General features: G+C 34.7%; 1 protein-coding gene across 1 annotated transcript; it reads right to left on the bottom strand.

Moving 5' to 3' along the window:
* Window positions 1-2447: 2447 nt before the first annotated feature.
* LOC135690565 (uncharacterized) lies at window positions 2448-14145 on the bottom strand. The gene is made up of 18 exons (XM_065208156.2): window positions 14024-14145; window positions 12124-12325; window positions 11543-11574; window positions 11342-11441; window positions 10926-10963; window positions 10293-10377; window positions 10059-10123; window positions 9400-9480; window positions 9060-9131; window positions 8610-8646; window positions 8379-8458; window positions 7551-7595; window positions 6829-6873; window positions 6343-6547; window positions 5971-6056; window positions 5505-5574; window positions 4588-4738; window positions 2448-2944 (listed from the first exon to the last, which is right to left on the bottom strand). Exons 2-18 carry the CDS (start codon window positions 12319-12321, stop codon window positions 2787-2789), a joined length of 1548 nt encoding a protein of 515 aa, XP_065064228.1. The 5' UTR covers window positions 12322-12325; window positions 14024-14145; the 3' UTR covers window positions 2448-2786.
* Between the last annotated feature and the right edge of the window lie 1366 nt (window positions 14146-15511).

Here is a 15511-nt window from a genome sequence, read left to right as displayed (position 1 = left end):
CTAGAATGTTATAATAAATTCCCTGTCTAACAGTAAAATATTATAGGTGCATACAGAAATCCCTGACAGTAAACCTAATGCTAGGAAGGAGAAACTGGGTGTTTTGAAATAGACAATTAATCTTGCCTATCCCTGGTTTTTTTCCCAAATATACCTTCAGTGTGTCAAAATTTCTTTCTCTTTCCTTTTAGGTGTAGAGTATGGGTTCAAAATTGTCGTCGATTGGATTTGATGAATAGGACTCCTGAATATTTGAGCAAAAACTGTCACATTTGTTCCTCTCATTTTGAGCCAGAATTCTTGCCAAAATTTTGTAACACACGTACAAGACTAGCCCGCAATGCCAAGCCCACACTTTTTAATGTACCAAACCCTCCACCACTTATCTTTTCTTTCAAAAGAGCTCCACCCTCCTGTCAAAAAGGTGAGTTTCTTTGTTTTGGAAGTGATGATATAGGATGTAGTTTTAGTTTTCTGTTCAGTGTATCTTTATTTTATTTTCATTTGCATTGAAGCACTTAACAAACCTTTTTTTATTTTGGTTCTGGCTTGAAACTTCACCAAGGGATTGAATATAAGATTCTTACTTCAATTTATCTTACCAAATGGAAATGTTTATCTTTACTGGCATAATGTCAGGGGGAATTTCCAGCCCCATGACTTTATCTTGTCCTAGTCCAGCAGCAACAATCTTAAAAATTTAAATATTTTCTAGCATGCATTGTTTTCTTTTAACTGCAATTGCATAATTTCCTATAGCCTATTACAAAAGCAAGCTAAAGTTGATGGTTAAAGCAATGCTTGCAGATCACACATATGGTAAGCATTTTTTTATATTTTTGAAGGTCCAATTAGTGGACATTAAAAAGTCAGAATTACTCTGTGTGAGTAGATCATGGACGATCAAGCCTTTGCTACCCAGAATATTTTAGAGCTACAAGTCAAAGGGGCAAACAATTTTGTCACAGGTTAACATTGCCTTACTGTTGACAGCTATGCAAAATGTTTGGAAGTTGTTATGCATCAAATGGGTATCTATAGGTACTTGTTTCAAAGAGATCTGATGGAAAGGGGTAAATTCCCACTAGGTTTGAAAGAAGTTATCTCTAGCTTATACCTGAAACAAGAAATCAGTTCTTCGGTTCCTTCAGTTCCTGCCAGAAATGTTTGTTTTCCATTTACATCAGTTTTACACAGTGGTCTTTATACAATAGAGTGCATTAAAAAAGAGAAATGATCTTGTGATGCCAAAACAGATAACTAAAATGTTCTATTCCAACATACATAGCTTTTTACCAAGTTTGAGCAACATGTTTTTTGCCAAAATACTCGAAGCTTTGCATAATGTCATGACACATTGACATAGAGAGATACTGACAACCAACTCCTTTATACTGTGCAATGTCTTTGCAAGTGTCAATGGCTGATTCTGTGTCCTTGGGTGATTCCAAAATTTAGCACTCCTAGCTAGCAATACTTTCAATGAAAATCTATTACTATAATATTGTATTATATTTATTTCCTAACCATGCATTCAAAAATGAGTAAGAATTAACTGAGTGGATATAGCTCATTATTTGCAGATTAAAAGTTATACAGCACAAGTATTGATATGGCATAGACATTTGAAATATAATTAGAACTAAACTGAAATACATCATAGTATGGCTCATGTAAAACTTTCCTCTTTTCCCTTTACCTCTAGCAAAAACAGGCCCTGAGAAAAGCAAGTGCTGACATTGTCTTAAGGGCTTAAAGAAGAGAAGCAGTTATCCAGTCTTTGCTCAATGCTCATGGGATTCCTGACTTCAGATAAAGCAGATATTTATATTCCTTCCCCCCCCCCAATTTTCCTCAATAAATTGCCCAATATTTTTAAAATATGTTCCTCCCATCCTATCAAATAACTAATGTCATGTTTATTTTTAGATACTAGTAGGATGTCTTTAACTTCTTTGTACAATTCTATAAGAATAACCAAATGTACCTCTAGATATCATATATTAATATTATGCCAGAAATACAATTGGGACTTTTTAAAGAAGTTGCCCATTTATCATGGTAACAATTCACAAAGTCTCATAAAGACCATTATCTAAGGTCTTAAATGCAACCACAACAAACATTTATGTTTTGGATTCAATGCCCTGAAGAAGAGCCTGAATAAATATGTTTTTGTGTCAACTTGAATATCTTTTCTTATATTCTTCAAGTTTTATGAAAATTGCAAACTGCTTTCTGAGCTACAATTTTTATACCTGTAATGTTCTAAACAGGGCTATTGTATAACAAGGTTGATAATTATGTAACACAAGTAACAGAAGCATGTCTCTTTTGTGTGTGACCCTCTAGTTGTGAATTGCCGGACACTTCAATACCGAAATTTTAGAATGCCCTAAATATTTCAGATTAAAGGTACCAAGCTAAGAATATGAGAAAAAACCACATTACATTTTCAAGTATCTAATATTTCTATATATAATACAAATTTAAGGTAATACTTAAATCAAATTTGGTGAAACTGAATTGTGATATTCATACTATAGGGATTTCTAGCATTTCTGCCAAAATTCTTTGAACAAAAATGAAATTTGAACATAAAAAGAAATATTTTACAAACATTCGACATATTATTAAATAAATTTTGTATTAAGGGCAAAGGCATACTTTTCATTGTCCTGCTTGTTGGTATGCCACTTAGAAATTGGCTAAGGCTAATGAATTATCTATTTTGAATAGTTTAAAGTCTTAAATGATAAATTGATATCAGGGTTGGCTAATTTGCATTATGTACTTGATATCGTTTTATGCCTCAGTTGGTCCCTTATATTCTCCTTGGTTTCTCTGATTTCCCCTAGTTTGAGCTCCTCTTGGTTCATCATGGTGTTATGAAGTTTCAGGAAAAATGGGATGAATGTCAGAAAATTTACGAAATCAATAAACCCTGAAAGAAAAAGAGCTAACGTTAAGATATATATATATATATATATATATATATATATATATATATATATATATATATATATATATATATATATATATATATATATATATATATATATATATATACAACAATTAAAAATAAACAATGTGGTCATACATAAGTGATGTCACCTAGAATATCATGGTTATGTCATATACTTCCTGACCCCTATATAACTGTTGGAAATTTCATAGTACTCTCTGCAAAACATTGATTTTAGAAAGAAGAGCAAAGCAACGGAACACAATTTTCCTCTGGATATCCAGTACGTCATGTGATCACTCGTAATTAAAAAAGCATTTTCATTTTGGAGAATTACAGTAGGATTGAATACTCGGACACCCTTCCTTTCTTTCTTATTTCTTTTAACATAGTTGGAGGTAACTGAAAGCTTAGCTGACTAGTGAATTTTTGCAGAATTTTTGCAATTGCTATCAGGGCGATCCATTTTAAACTTTCTCTTATGAATAGGGGTGAAGTGAATGGATGTAAACCATCAGTTATATTTTCATACATCTTTAAACATGCTTATTTTTTAATGAATTGAACATAAAAAACAAAACAATCTTACGTAAACTGTATGCCAGAGTTACACAATAAATTCAAAAATTCGTAGCAAGGATGTACTTTAGGGTTCAAACTTTGAAGTTTTATCCAAAATCACAGCATCATTTTTAATAATTGGTTATGCACCAGTTAGAAAATTTTTTAAACTTCATGGTCCTTCTTAAGTGAAACAAACTTGTCTCATAGCGGAGACAATAGGCACTTCAAACTCTACAGGATAACTGTTAACACATTATTTGGCACAGTATTATTTCTCGCATATTTCTATGAAATATGGTTGAAGAACAACAAACATTTGTTCAGTTTGTTAAATTTTGCTTTGTTAGAACCTGATTTTTAACTGTTATAGTTCCTTTATGTTGTTCTTTGCTGAAATAAAGTGCTGCATATTTATGCAGAAAAATTCGATTATTCATACTTTAGATTATTCGGTCTTCAGATAACGGATCCAGTTTTTGCTGCCTCGAGTAAGTATTGCCAAAGCTATAATTGTCCAATTTAAACATCTATAGTTGATCGTTATAGCGCCTCCAACATAAAAATTGCTCAAAAACCAAACTTTTCTGAACCCAAAATTCATTTGGTTTGGCATTGCATGTGGAAGGGCTGCAAGTCGTGAGGTATCGTAAAATAGTTTTGATGAAAAGTTTCCTCGACGTAAAGCTACTGCTATCTATTAAACATTCCGTTTCGTAAAAAGACAGGTTCATTTATGTATGCATTTAAAACAGATCCGCTTTTCTACGTAACTGCAGAAAGAAAATGCTGCTTTTTTGATATTGTGTAAGTACGTGGAACAAATTTGTAAAATTGAGTGTCAGCCGAATTTCAGCAACAATCTTTATCATTTTTAAATACATTTTATAGAACCTGTAACAGTTTAATTGACTTTTTATGCAACAACCTCAATTAATGGACACTGGCAAAAACAAACAAGCAACTACACTGACATGAAAGTGTATGAAACAAAATGCGATATGGCACTGTCTGAAAACAGCTGGGTAAGGAAACAAGGCAAACAAAAATTCACTGCTCACCCTTGTCGTCTGTGTCTAATGATTTCATCACAGTGCGTGCAATTGTCTCATTGGTACCAACGTCTCTTCCCATTGCAGTTGCCATGATCAGCATGACTTCATCAATGTGAATCTTTTCATCGCTATCTTGATCCAACATCTCAAACAATGCCTATAAAATAAACACATTCCTCTTACTTAAAAGACCAATGGCCAGAGGTCTTTTGCCCAACTAGGTAACAGACAAGAGGGAAATTTAGCTGCTAGGATAAGCAAAGATGGTTCACGTAAGCCTATGAAAACATTAAAGGGAAACCTTAACGTAGATACATTGTGGTGTGCTGACTCTATGACCAACTTAATGGGAGTTTTATCTTCCAATTCTTCAAATGCCGAGATTGATCTTTAAATTATTCTTTAATTAATCCAAAAGGTTCAGCACCCCCCCCCCCCCCTTTGACCCTCCTTTACGCGAGGTAAAAAATTTCATATTTTATAAGAACTAAAAGATTTTTCCGTTCATTACTTAAGATTTTTTCATAAAAATTTCATAAAAATAGCTTGTCAATGCATCAGAGAATCCAAACAGCATCAAAGACAATTTCCCTTAGTCTAGCTCGAAACGTAACAGTTTCTGGACTTGAACAATGAGCTTAATATGGGCTTAATATTTTCTCAGTTCAATGTTTTGAGATGAACTCAGCCCCGAAAACATTCCATTTTCCAGTTCTGCAATTTTGCTAATCCACCGTCTAAGCTGGCAACAAACTTTAATGACAAATGGATTTAGAAAAACTTTAATTTCCTATGCAATTGATTCAAGCTTGTATTAGATCATAATAAGTGCCGTTTAAAACGAAAAAAGCGGGCATTGTCATTAATACTTCACTCTATAACAGACACGGTCTTTATAAACATAAATTAATAAAATATAATACCCTGTATGCCTGAAGGTGCTTTATAAGATTATGCAGATCAAGTCGCAAGCAATCATACTTTGACTCTGTTCTGCAAAAAATATTGTCAAATCTGAAGTTATTTTAAAGGCATGTATTTAGGTTGAAAAACAGAAAAGAAAAATCTGTTAAACAAGCTTTGAATTTTTTGAAAAAATCTGCAGTAAACCAATTACAAAAATCAGTTATCTGTATTCTATTATAGAATTAGAATGATACGAGACATTAAAGTCAAAGTATATCTGTTATGAACGCTTGGCAGTATAATAACATAAAACTGAGTTTAAAGCTTTAATTAGCTGGTTGCAGTAACATAATTCTCTTTTTCGATCAGGTTGTACCTTACTACCGTTTTTTATACATATATTTCACTGTAAGATTTTCAAAATTCAACAAACATCCTAATTTAATTTTCATAACTGTACTTATGGCAAAAAAATTGACTAACCTGATTCCACACAAACGATCATTCAATGCACAAATTGCTACGAATTCTCTGCGATCAATGATCTTGTTCTTGTCAACATCAAAAACCTTTGGGGAGAATGACATCTAAGCAGTTAAAGGATAGATTTAGGCCTCGTTCACACGGGAACAATAGCGTACAGTTTTAACAGCATTCTAAGTGATGAATGCTTCTTACCCTAATTCTCTAGACTTCAAAAACCTTGTAAGGATTAAGCAATAGAAGAGAAAAGCCTTGGAATCATTTATCAAGGCACCCGTGACAACCTTTCACAGCAAGTCAAATTAACAAACTTATTCTAAAAATTAAAGCAAATGTTAAAAACAATGCATAAAAATATCAAAGTTAAGTTACCTGCATCAAGCTCCTTGCATCTTTTTTTGAAATATTCGCAAAAAGTCCCCTTACAAGTTCGTTAAAAGTGACTTTGCCATTTGAGTCAAAGTCGATATCATCGAAAATTGCTTCGAAAGCCAGCCTCTGTCGCTTGCTCACAATGCTCATTGCGCTTGCGTCGTCTTCGTTGATATCAAAGCCCAAGGACTCCAAACGTAGAGGACTGCAAAAATCGACAGAATGTCACTGCGTTAGATATCAAATAAACAATTATATATACATTTGTTTCGATGAGATTTAGAACATTTCAAAGGTTAATATAATCTAGCAAAAGGCCTAGGTTATTAATGATACATAGAGATTTTCTATATCTATCAACTTTAATTTTGCCCAAGGAACCAACACAAATACGTAGAGCGACGGTTAACCATTATCAAAAAGGACAGCCTGTATTCCAGGAAGAATGGAAAAAATAGTATAAACTTAGAATTAACAAACACTAACTCATCAACTGTCTGCATGTCATACGAACTTCGTATTGTCAGTTTCCTAAAAGATATAATAACAAACAAAAAGATTCAAATCAAGTGGACTGAACATTTAAGCCAGTACTTTTAAGTGAGGTTACTCTCTTGATTTACACGACGCAGAAATCTCAAGGTGAGCGGCTTGGTTTTCAAGGAACCTTTTATAGATTGACTAGAGGGTTTAGGTATTAGATTCAGTTCAGTTGAATAGAGACACTCGGGAATTGTTTACTCGGCTTAAGAGCATTTCAGAATAAAAGTTGGCAATCGTTGATATCAAAATCCGATTCTGAACTCATTTATTAGAATTATTCATTATTTGCAAAACGAAAAACGTTTTAGATAATAAAATGCGTCTGCGTTTTGAGGACATGATTCGGTTGCGAAATTTGAATCAATGAAAACATATTTTAAAATGGGATTTTTCCCTGGTTTTCTTGGTACTTATTTATATCTTGGTACTTATTTATTTCATAATCCTAATGATTGATAATGAAGAGCGTGTTTGAGTAATTATTGTAAGATATTTTTTATTTTATTCTTGTAAAGACAGCATATATAAACCAAATCGCCTGATTGATATTAATTGAAAACATACTATTCCTGCAAGATTAAATTAAACGGACTGGGGTAGTCAAGGAGATAAATGGCCAGCAGGCTCATCGAAATTCGCAGAGAGAATGGACTTGTCAGACATACCGACTTCTATCGATAGGTTTAGTCTTTAATGCTTCTTTCTTTTCCCTGGAAATGGCAAAAATGAGTCTTGAAAATGGTAACTGAAATGAACTGTTTATTTAGATTTGCTATAAGATACAAAATGAGATTTTAACACCATCGACATAAAATACTTCGATTATCCTGATTGCTTTTCTCTACACGAATAAGCCAAGCATAGTAGTGAAGAGATCCTTGACTTTTTCGAAATTATTATTATCTTTGAAATCGATTTTGCCTTACTATGATGATCTCATATGATATCATAATTATGATCACTTTTCATGATTCACTACACTAAAAAATTTGATTTGAATGAGATGAGCCACCGTAAAATTATGAATACAGCAATATTCTGTCATTGTAATACTCCATTGCCTCTCTTTTTGACATTATTTTATATGATAAAAGTGTTTCGCTGACTGTCTAATAGAAATGATGAATGAAGTTGTATCGTATTAATCATATAATGAATAAAGGTATAAAAAAGTAGAGAAAAATTTCTTAGAATAATTGAATCTAGTTAAGACAGTTACTTAGCATGACAGCAAAAATTTCAATCTAGAAGTTGAAATTTTTCATAAATGTAACAAAATTCACAAATTCTAAAATCATTGTTCACGGTCCCGACATCCGCCCGGCACTTCTTGCAATGTAAGCAGTATTATGAAGTTAATTGTGATGGACCCCAATAACATACAAACTGTGAAGCCCGTATACGGCTATATTGAACTGATTGCACTTGTAAAAATCGTTGCAAATAAATGCAACTGGAATTCTAGAAATTGAAATTAAATGCCGGAAAGTTACCCTAATTGGGTTTCCTCGTTCGAGGTGTTGGTACCCCGATCTTCGCGGGTCTTATTTTGGTCACCAGGCCCTCCAAGTCTCTAGAACAAAGAATTTGCTAATAAATCATGGAGAATATCATAAAATATGATGTAAAAACTTTCGTAGAGCATCAATGAACTCATTCATCAGCAAACACGTCGATGTTCAAATCAATTTATTTGTCAAGATATCAACAAAAAATCTACACACCTTTCTCACAGGGCTGTTAGGGCGAGAAAAATTGGTTCTGCAACAGAGAAAAGATAATAATGCCAAATGAGACATATTCCAAGATTTTCATGGTGTCTGCACAAGAACGTTGTCATAACAAATTACACAGTTTAGAGTAAATATTTAGCGTTTTATTTGTACTGATAGTACCGGGTTTCCGAAATTTAGAATAATAAACAATGGTAATAATGTATTCATAAGCTATAGAATGAAATTGTAAAAAAAGATCCAACCTGAACGAGTGTAAAAGGGCGATTAAGAGTGATTGAAAACTAATTTTACACTCGACCACTTTGGATTTCTCTCAAAATATTTTATTCCCAGCAAAAGCTATCTAAAGATATGATTACTATCAAAACATCAAAAACATAGTAAATTAAATTCGAAAATTGCGAAATTGAGAGATATAAACTTTTGACAAATAATTACCTAAAATCGACACCAGCGGCCCGCAGATGCCGATTGCCTGACAACTGCGATGATGCACTACTATTTGCATGTCTGAAACACAAGAAGGTAAAAGAAATATATAAATTGATTTCGTTTTATTTTGCCAAAATGTATTCATTCTTCAGTTAGTTTTGTCATACTTTCTGGTTTTGTATTATTAACACAAAACATACACTTTTTGGTGTATAGAACAGGACGGCTACTCCGAGTAAGTTGCTAATCCGAGTTTCATGCTTAATGCGATCATCAGGCAACCTACACAAAATGTATGTGGTCATCTAACAAATGAAATTCAAGTTAAAATAGAGACATCGCCTACCTTTTACACAATGCTGAACTTCTTGTTTTCCTATAACTAGCTTCTTGTATACGGGCTTTCTCCAAGTCAGTTAGCTGATACCTACAGAGGTTGGAGTCAGTTAGAGATTTGGCATAAGCTTTATGTGAGAAGCAGCATTCACAAAAGATGAATCCTAAATTCCCGGCTGGTATACCTGTACAGCAAATGCACCAGTTAGACTGATCACATAAGATTGGTTTTTGTTTTTAGAGCTTCAGTTTCACAGCTGATCATGCTACGATCGCATTGGTTTAAAAGAATGCTAAGATTGCACTGAAGAACGTCAAAAAACCTTGGTGGTACCGAACTGGGATGCAGAAAATAGAGTTAAAAGACAAATGGATTTAAAAGATTTTAAAAAACTATCAACATCTTGAAACAGAAATCAAAATTCTTTAAACAAAGGAAATTTAGAGGAAAGAATTAAAAAATGTTTACATTAATGTCCACAGAACAACATGGAAAGTGATGATAATTTAACACGGTCAAATGAAGAGGAACTGAATTCCTGACAGAAGTGATTCTAAGAATTGTGCTTGCGGCTTCGTGAGAGTTCACTGTGAGGCTTTGCTATAAGACGATGATACATGGAAAGCTCTGAGAAAATTCATTCAAAAATTAATAGAAATGCTTCGCACCTCTGACTCATATTAGCACTCCGCCCGGACATGTAGTAAAGCATATCGATTCTGTGAGGAACAACCTGAAATAAAAGGGGCATGAATTCACTATAGAAATGTTTCATTTCATGTGCTTTGTGATATGTCGAGAATGTTAAGGTAAGCATGAAAAAAACGAATGAACACTAAGAATGCTAAGTACTAATTTGTATTTTGCAAAACTTTGAAACGTAAGACATTTAATCACCTAACCTGTGCTAAACGCTTCATGGACTTAACTTTATCGATTGAATTTTTTTCCTCTTCGTGTCTACGTTGTTGTGAGGAAGGCTGTAGCCTGTCGCAGGAAGTAAACAGAAAAATTAATTGATGCATTGGGAAATAATGCAAATATAAAACACCCTTCGTCTAAGCCACTGAAATCTTGAAATACGGAACGGCTCTATTACCCGTTGGTATAAGCTAGGGGGAAATCTAAAATTATCCCAGCAATTTTCATTATTTACCGTAAAACAGCCATACAGCAATGAAACATCACGGTAAAATTTTTTGCCATAATAAGCAGCAGAAGTCTTAGAAAACTTCAATTTAAAGGCAAACGTTTAAGTTTGTAATGTTGATATGGATGAGCTTTGTTTGCAGGAAATGCAGAATCAAAGGGCGCGGCCAAGAGTTTTCTGGGAACATAAGCCACCTCTAAACAGTATTACTTTATACTCTGTTGCACAAAAGCAAACGCTAATTCAAATTAAACAATGCAAATGAATTATAAATACGGTTCAGAATAGTGGAACCTGAGCTAATTTCCAAAAGTTTGTTATCTTTACTGGCTAGGATTCTTCGAAAAATCCAGCTGTATCTTCAATTGTAAGACAGGGAATTTACCTTTGTTGCGTTCCAAGCTGTGAAATCGCTCTACGCACCTGATGGAATAAGAAGAAATATCAGGTGATGTGTGAAAGTAGAGAATGTGTTACTGAGGTTATCGACAATGGCAGTGTTATTGTGGTCTACAACTAAAAATTTGCCCTCTCCCTCAAACAGATGTCCTCTCCATCATCTTTTTTAGCAAGGAGGTGTTAGGTAAGTTTCTTGGAAAACGTTGAGCAAAAAACATGGATGTGGGTGGGTATGAAGGGCGATGAACAATGTCTCCTTGCATCTTGGCATAAAAACTCCACTCAAAACCTAATTCCATTTCAATTTTTTTAGATATTTTACAGGGTGCACTGTGCTAACTACAAGGAAAAAAACAGAAGATTAAAGAAGACATCAACAAACTAGCAAAGTTTTTAACTTACAAAGCTTTGATGATGGTCAACGTTCATTGGATTCTTTCCATAACTGGTGGCAGCCAGAAACCCTTTGGTCGGAGTGGTGGTTCTTCTTTTGGAATCTCGGCTGACAAAGATTTCAACACAGTTAAATTTTGAATCAACAACTCTATAGAGATCACATACCTAGGCAGTAAAAATGAACAAAATCAAGGGGTTGCCACTTACCTTTTGAAAAGGACATCATTTATTTCATAGGCCTAAAATGAACAGTTAGGTCTTAAAAAACATCGTTTGTAGCTTGAAATACATTTATTTATAGGGTGATCATTTAGGAACATAAGAGTCTTTCAACATGACAAAAAATAATACTGAAACTATAACAAATAGATACCGTATGATAAAAATGGTGAAGAGGCATGAGCAGCCCTCCTGTTTTGACATCAAAACAATGGAACAAACTTTTCTATTCCTGTGTGAACTCTAACTTCACAAAAGTTACAGTACACTTGTGACTTGCCCTTAAATTCAGACCATATGTAGTATAGAATGGACAAAATCATAAACAGAGCCAAGATGTATTATCTTATCCCAGTTAAACAATTAGTTGTTTCAGTTGAACCTGTCAAAAAGATGATTCTTAAATGCTGATTTCAACGAACAACCAAGTTGCCAGCATTTATAATCAGTGGTTATGTTTTCAGTTTAAGTGCATGCATAAAAGGTTTATCTGTCTGAATTTTCCAGATATTTTTATTTTGAGAAATAAATCAGTTAGTACCTCTCTAATTCACAAACAATATAGATACCTCAGAAGAATATGTGTCAAAGCTAAAGCCATGGATGTCACTTAAGGCTGAACTGCATCTTGAATGATAGCCACCTATGCTGGGATCTCTGTATGTAATATTAGGCTGCAGTGGGTCAATTGGGTTTATTGGTGTTGCAGCTCTCAAATCTTTAGCAAAGCTTTCTGTGAGTTCATCTAAATCTTCTTTAGAGTCCATTACACTGGAACAAAATAGGGGGGAAATGAAAAACAGCAACAAAATGATTGCCATTGAGGTAAGTCTGCATTTAAATAAACTTTGCCATGCCAATGAAATACCCTGCATATTTATGTTTGTCATAGTCTTCATGTTAATGTAAGGTTGTGTCAATGCCAAACAAGAAAGGTACCCTGGTGCCAGGCCTTTTTAAATGCCAGGGATCACTCGCTGTCATGTCAGCGCTAGTGCAAACCCAACCATGTTATCATTTAAGAGAATTATAATGTTTTGGAAGTGAACACATTTCCAGTCATCCTTTGTGACCCAAGAAAGTTATATAGACAATATAAAGCCTGTAAATCAAAACACAGAAAAGTAGCTGAATTAATAACATCTCAGCAAAAAATTGCAATTGAATATCAGATCTATGACAAGTGTCTATGAATACTTTAGGCATATAGCATTTGAACCTAACTATGAATATTATCAGTGGTGGATTCAAGGGGGAGCAACTAGGGGCAGTTGCCCCTCCCTCATCAATTTGAAGCAAGTCTGGCACCCTATTTTGGAAACTGATTTATAGGTCAATTTACTTCAAGGATCACCTCAAAATACACAACAATTATTGTGAAAATTCCCTTACAAAGTGAATAGAGAGCCTTCTGTCAGTAGTTAAGGTCTGAAATTGTTGTATACAGCGTACACTAGTCACCAATTTCTAAAAATCTTTCAGCGCCCCCACTACCAACTGCCCCTCCTTCAAATTTGCTCTGGATCCAGCCCCGAAACACTATTAGGCATTTTTTAAAAAAGGTTTGGTACAACATTGTGGGAACCATTCTGCAACGCACTATCTGACCTTTATGATATTTATGGCAATGAATTTAGGCCTAAAGATCTTCAGCATACGCTCAGGTTTTATTTTGGCATTCATCATGCAAACCAATAAAAAATAATTCGCTTACATAAAAATACTGTTAGTTGGCATGCCAAACATGAAGCCATGTACATAATTAATATGAAAAAAAATAAAGACCCATACACCACAGTTTTCTCTATGAACCATATTTTTCTTTGACTGGTGTACAATATTTACAGTTTTACTACCTGTGCATATTTTCAGATAATTGAAACAAATGTCCTGTTGGGCCTTCGGCATTCAGTTGACATGAAATGTACCCTGGTGATTGCTCAGGCAAAACAAATCTCAAGAGCCCTTGCCCAGCTACTTCTTAGGAAAAGGCCTGCCTTGGGCACAAAATTGGTACAGTGTCATATTAGTAGGGAGGATATTGGATAATGGAACTGGCATGAATATAGCTGAAGAATATGAACACACATATACACCAAGTGAAAAAACTACTGTACATTCCCATTTTTTAAATCTTAATAAATAACAGTAATTGCTAATACAATAATAGTAATACGCCAACTTCAGATCAGTGAAGGTAGTTGAACAACCTCTCTACTAGGAAATTGCCTTCCTTAGAACCAAAAGTGAGTCTTCCTTGGGCTCCACACAGCACTCCAGAGTCTTTAAACCACTGTAAGGTCCGTGTAAAAATTATTAGATCCTTCATTTCGTTAAAAATTTTGCTGCTCTCTTTGGTTTAGTGATGTGTGATCGGGTAGCTTATTCTTTGTTTGTGGTTTAAATCTGTCAAGCGGAGGGATCTTTAAAATAGTTCATGGTATCTTTAAAATTGCTACACTTACTTACCCATATCTTTATGGATCTGTTGCTTTTAGCTTGATATAGTTCAAAACAATACAATGTTTTCATTTGACATTGGGCTTCTAACAAAAATCACGCCGTGTAGTAACCAAGGTGATTGATCAGAGGTCATTCGTTTGAGCATGCGTGCTAAGCCAAATCACAGAATAAGAATAAGTGAGGGGTTCTCAGGGAGCTGCAAAATGGGAATTTCAGGCCCCTGAGGGTTCCCCACTGATCTTCCCCTAGGCTTAGAGGGTAACTGTCCGATTTAAACAATAATTTATGGCAAATACAATCAGTGGCGGATTTAAGGGGGGGGGGGGGCAACTAGGGGCAGTTGCCCCTCCCTCGACGAGCTGAAGCAAGTATGGCGCCCCTTTTTGGAAATTTTGCGCCTCTTTTGAAGAATGAAGATAAGGTGAAAAAGTTTCTGAGACCAATAGGTTAATTTGCTTCAAGGATTACTTCAAAGTTATGTTGTTTATTCCGAAAATGGATCTGAAATTGTTGTATACAGCGTTCTCTCGTCATCAGTTTTTGAAAAAATTTTCAGCGCCCCCACTACAGACTGCCCCTCCTTCAAGTTTGCTCTTGATCCGACTCTGAATAAAATTAAGTCTGCAATCGATAAGATCAGGCATTTGATTTGAGAAACTAATCTAAATTCATGCGGAAGAACCGTGTGGGATTGACGAAGGGGGATAAAGACATCCAAAAATTGATGATTTAGGGGGCTGTATAATCCATTAATGAGAGCAAGCAAGAAAGACGGTTGTAGCTAGGGAAGGGGCGTAGGGGGTGTGACACCCCCCAGTACTTCGTTTTTGGATGTCTTCGGTAGAAAATTTTACTTTTGGCGACTCTCCAAGTCTTCAGGAGGCTTTCCACTTTCGCAGGGACTACGAAAGCGGAAAGGACTACGGGCGCTTTAGCCCCACAATACTTTCCAAAATGTACTTAAAACCATACAAAAATACACTCTTTTTTATAAGAACCAGTAAATTTAAGTTCAGGCTGACTGTTCTTGATTTGTTCGAAAATCTGAGGCTGGGTTGTTCTTAATTTGTTCTTAAATTAAGAGGGTGTAAGCAGTGCTACTGCTAGCTTTCTCGCTCTAAGGAGGTGTTCAGGCCTCATTTGCCAACAGAGTGAGTGAGACAGCTTTAATTTGCTGACAAATTTGAATATTCACTGATAAAGCACCCACACATCGCTAAAAATCCTCGATTTTGAGAAAAAACGTTGTTGCAAGTTGCATTTTGCAGAAGCTCAGCCTCAGCTTGTTCTTAATTTGTTCTTAACTTGACCAGTTTTGAGGCTCGTGTTCTTATAAAATTGTTCTTATAAAAAAAAGAGAGCGTAAGCCTGCTCATGGCTTTTAGCATGTTTAGCTCCCCCAAAACTTTAGGAATATATTCCAGAGTTTTGGTCATTCTGAAGTACCCATACATATGCATTGCGACAATACATATAAACTTTTTTCTTTACATA

Source organism: Rhopilema esculentum, chromosome 4 (genome assembly GCF_057945365.1).
Source record: "Rhopilema esculentum isolate cy_ngs chromosome 4, ASM5794536v1, whole genome shotgun sequence".
Classification (NCBI taxonomy): Eukaryota; Metazoa; Cnidaria; class Scyphozoa; order Rhizostomeae; family Rhizostomatidae; genus Rhopilema; species Rhopilema esculentum.
The sequence above is the reverse complement of the archived record's forward strand: the minus strand, read 5'-3'. Positions and strand labels throughout refer to the sequence as shown.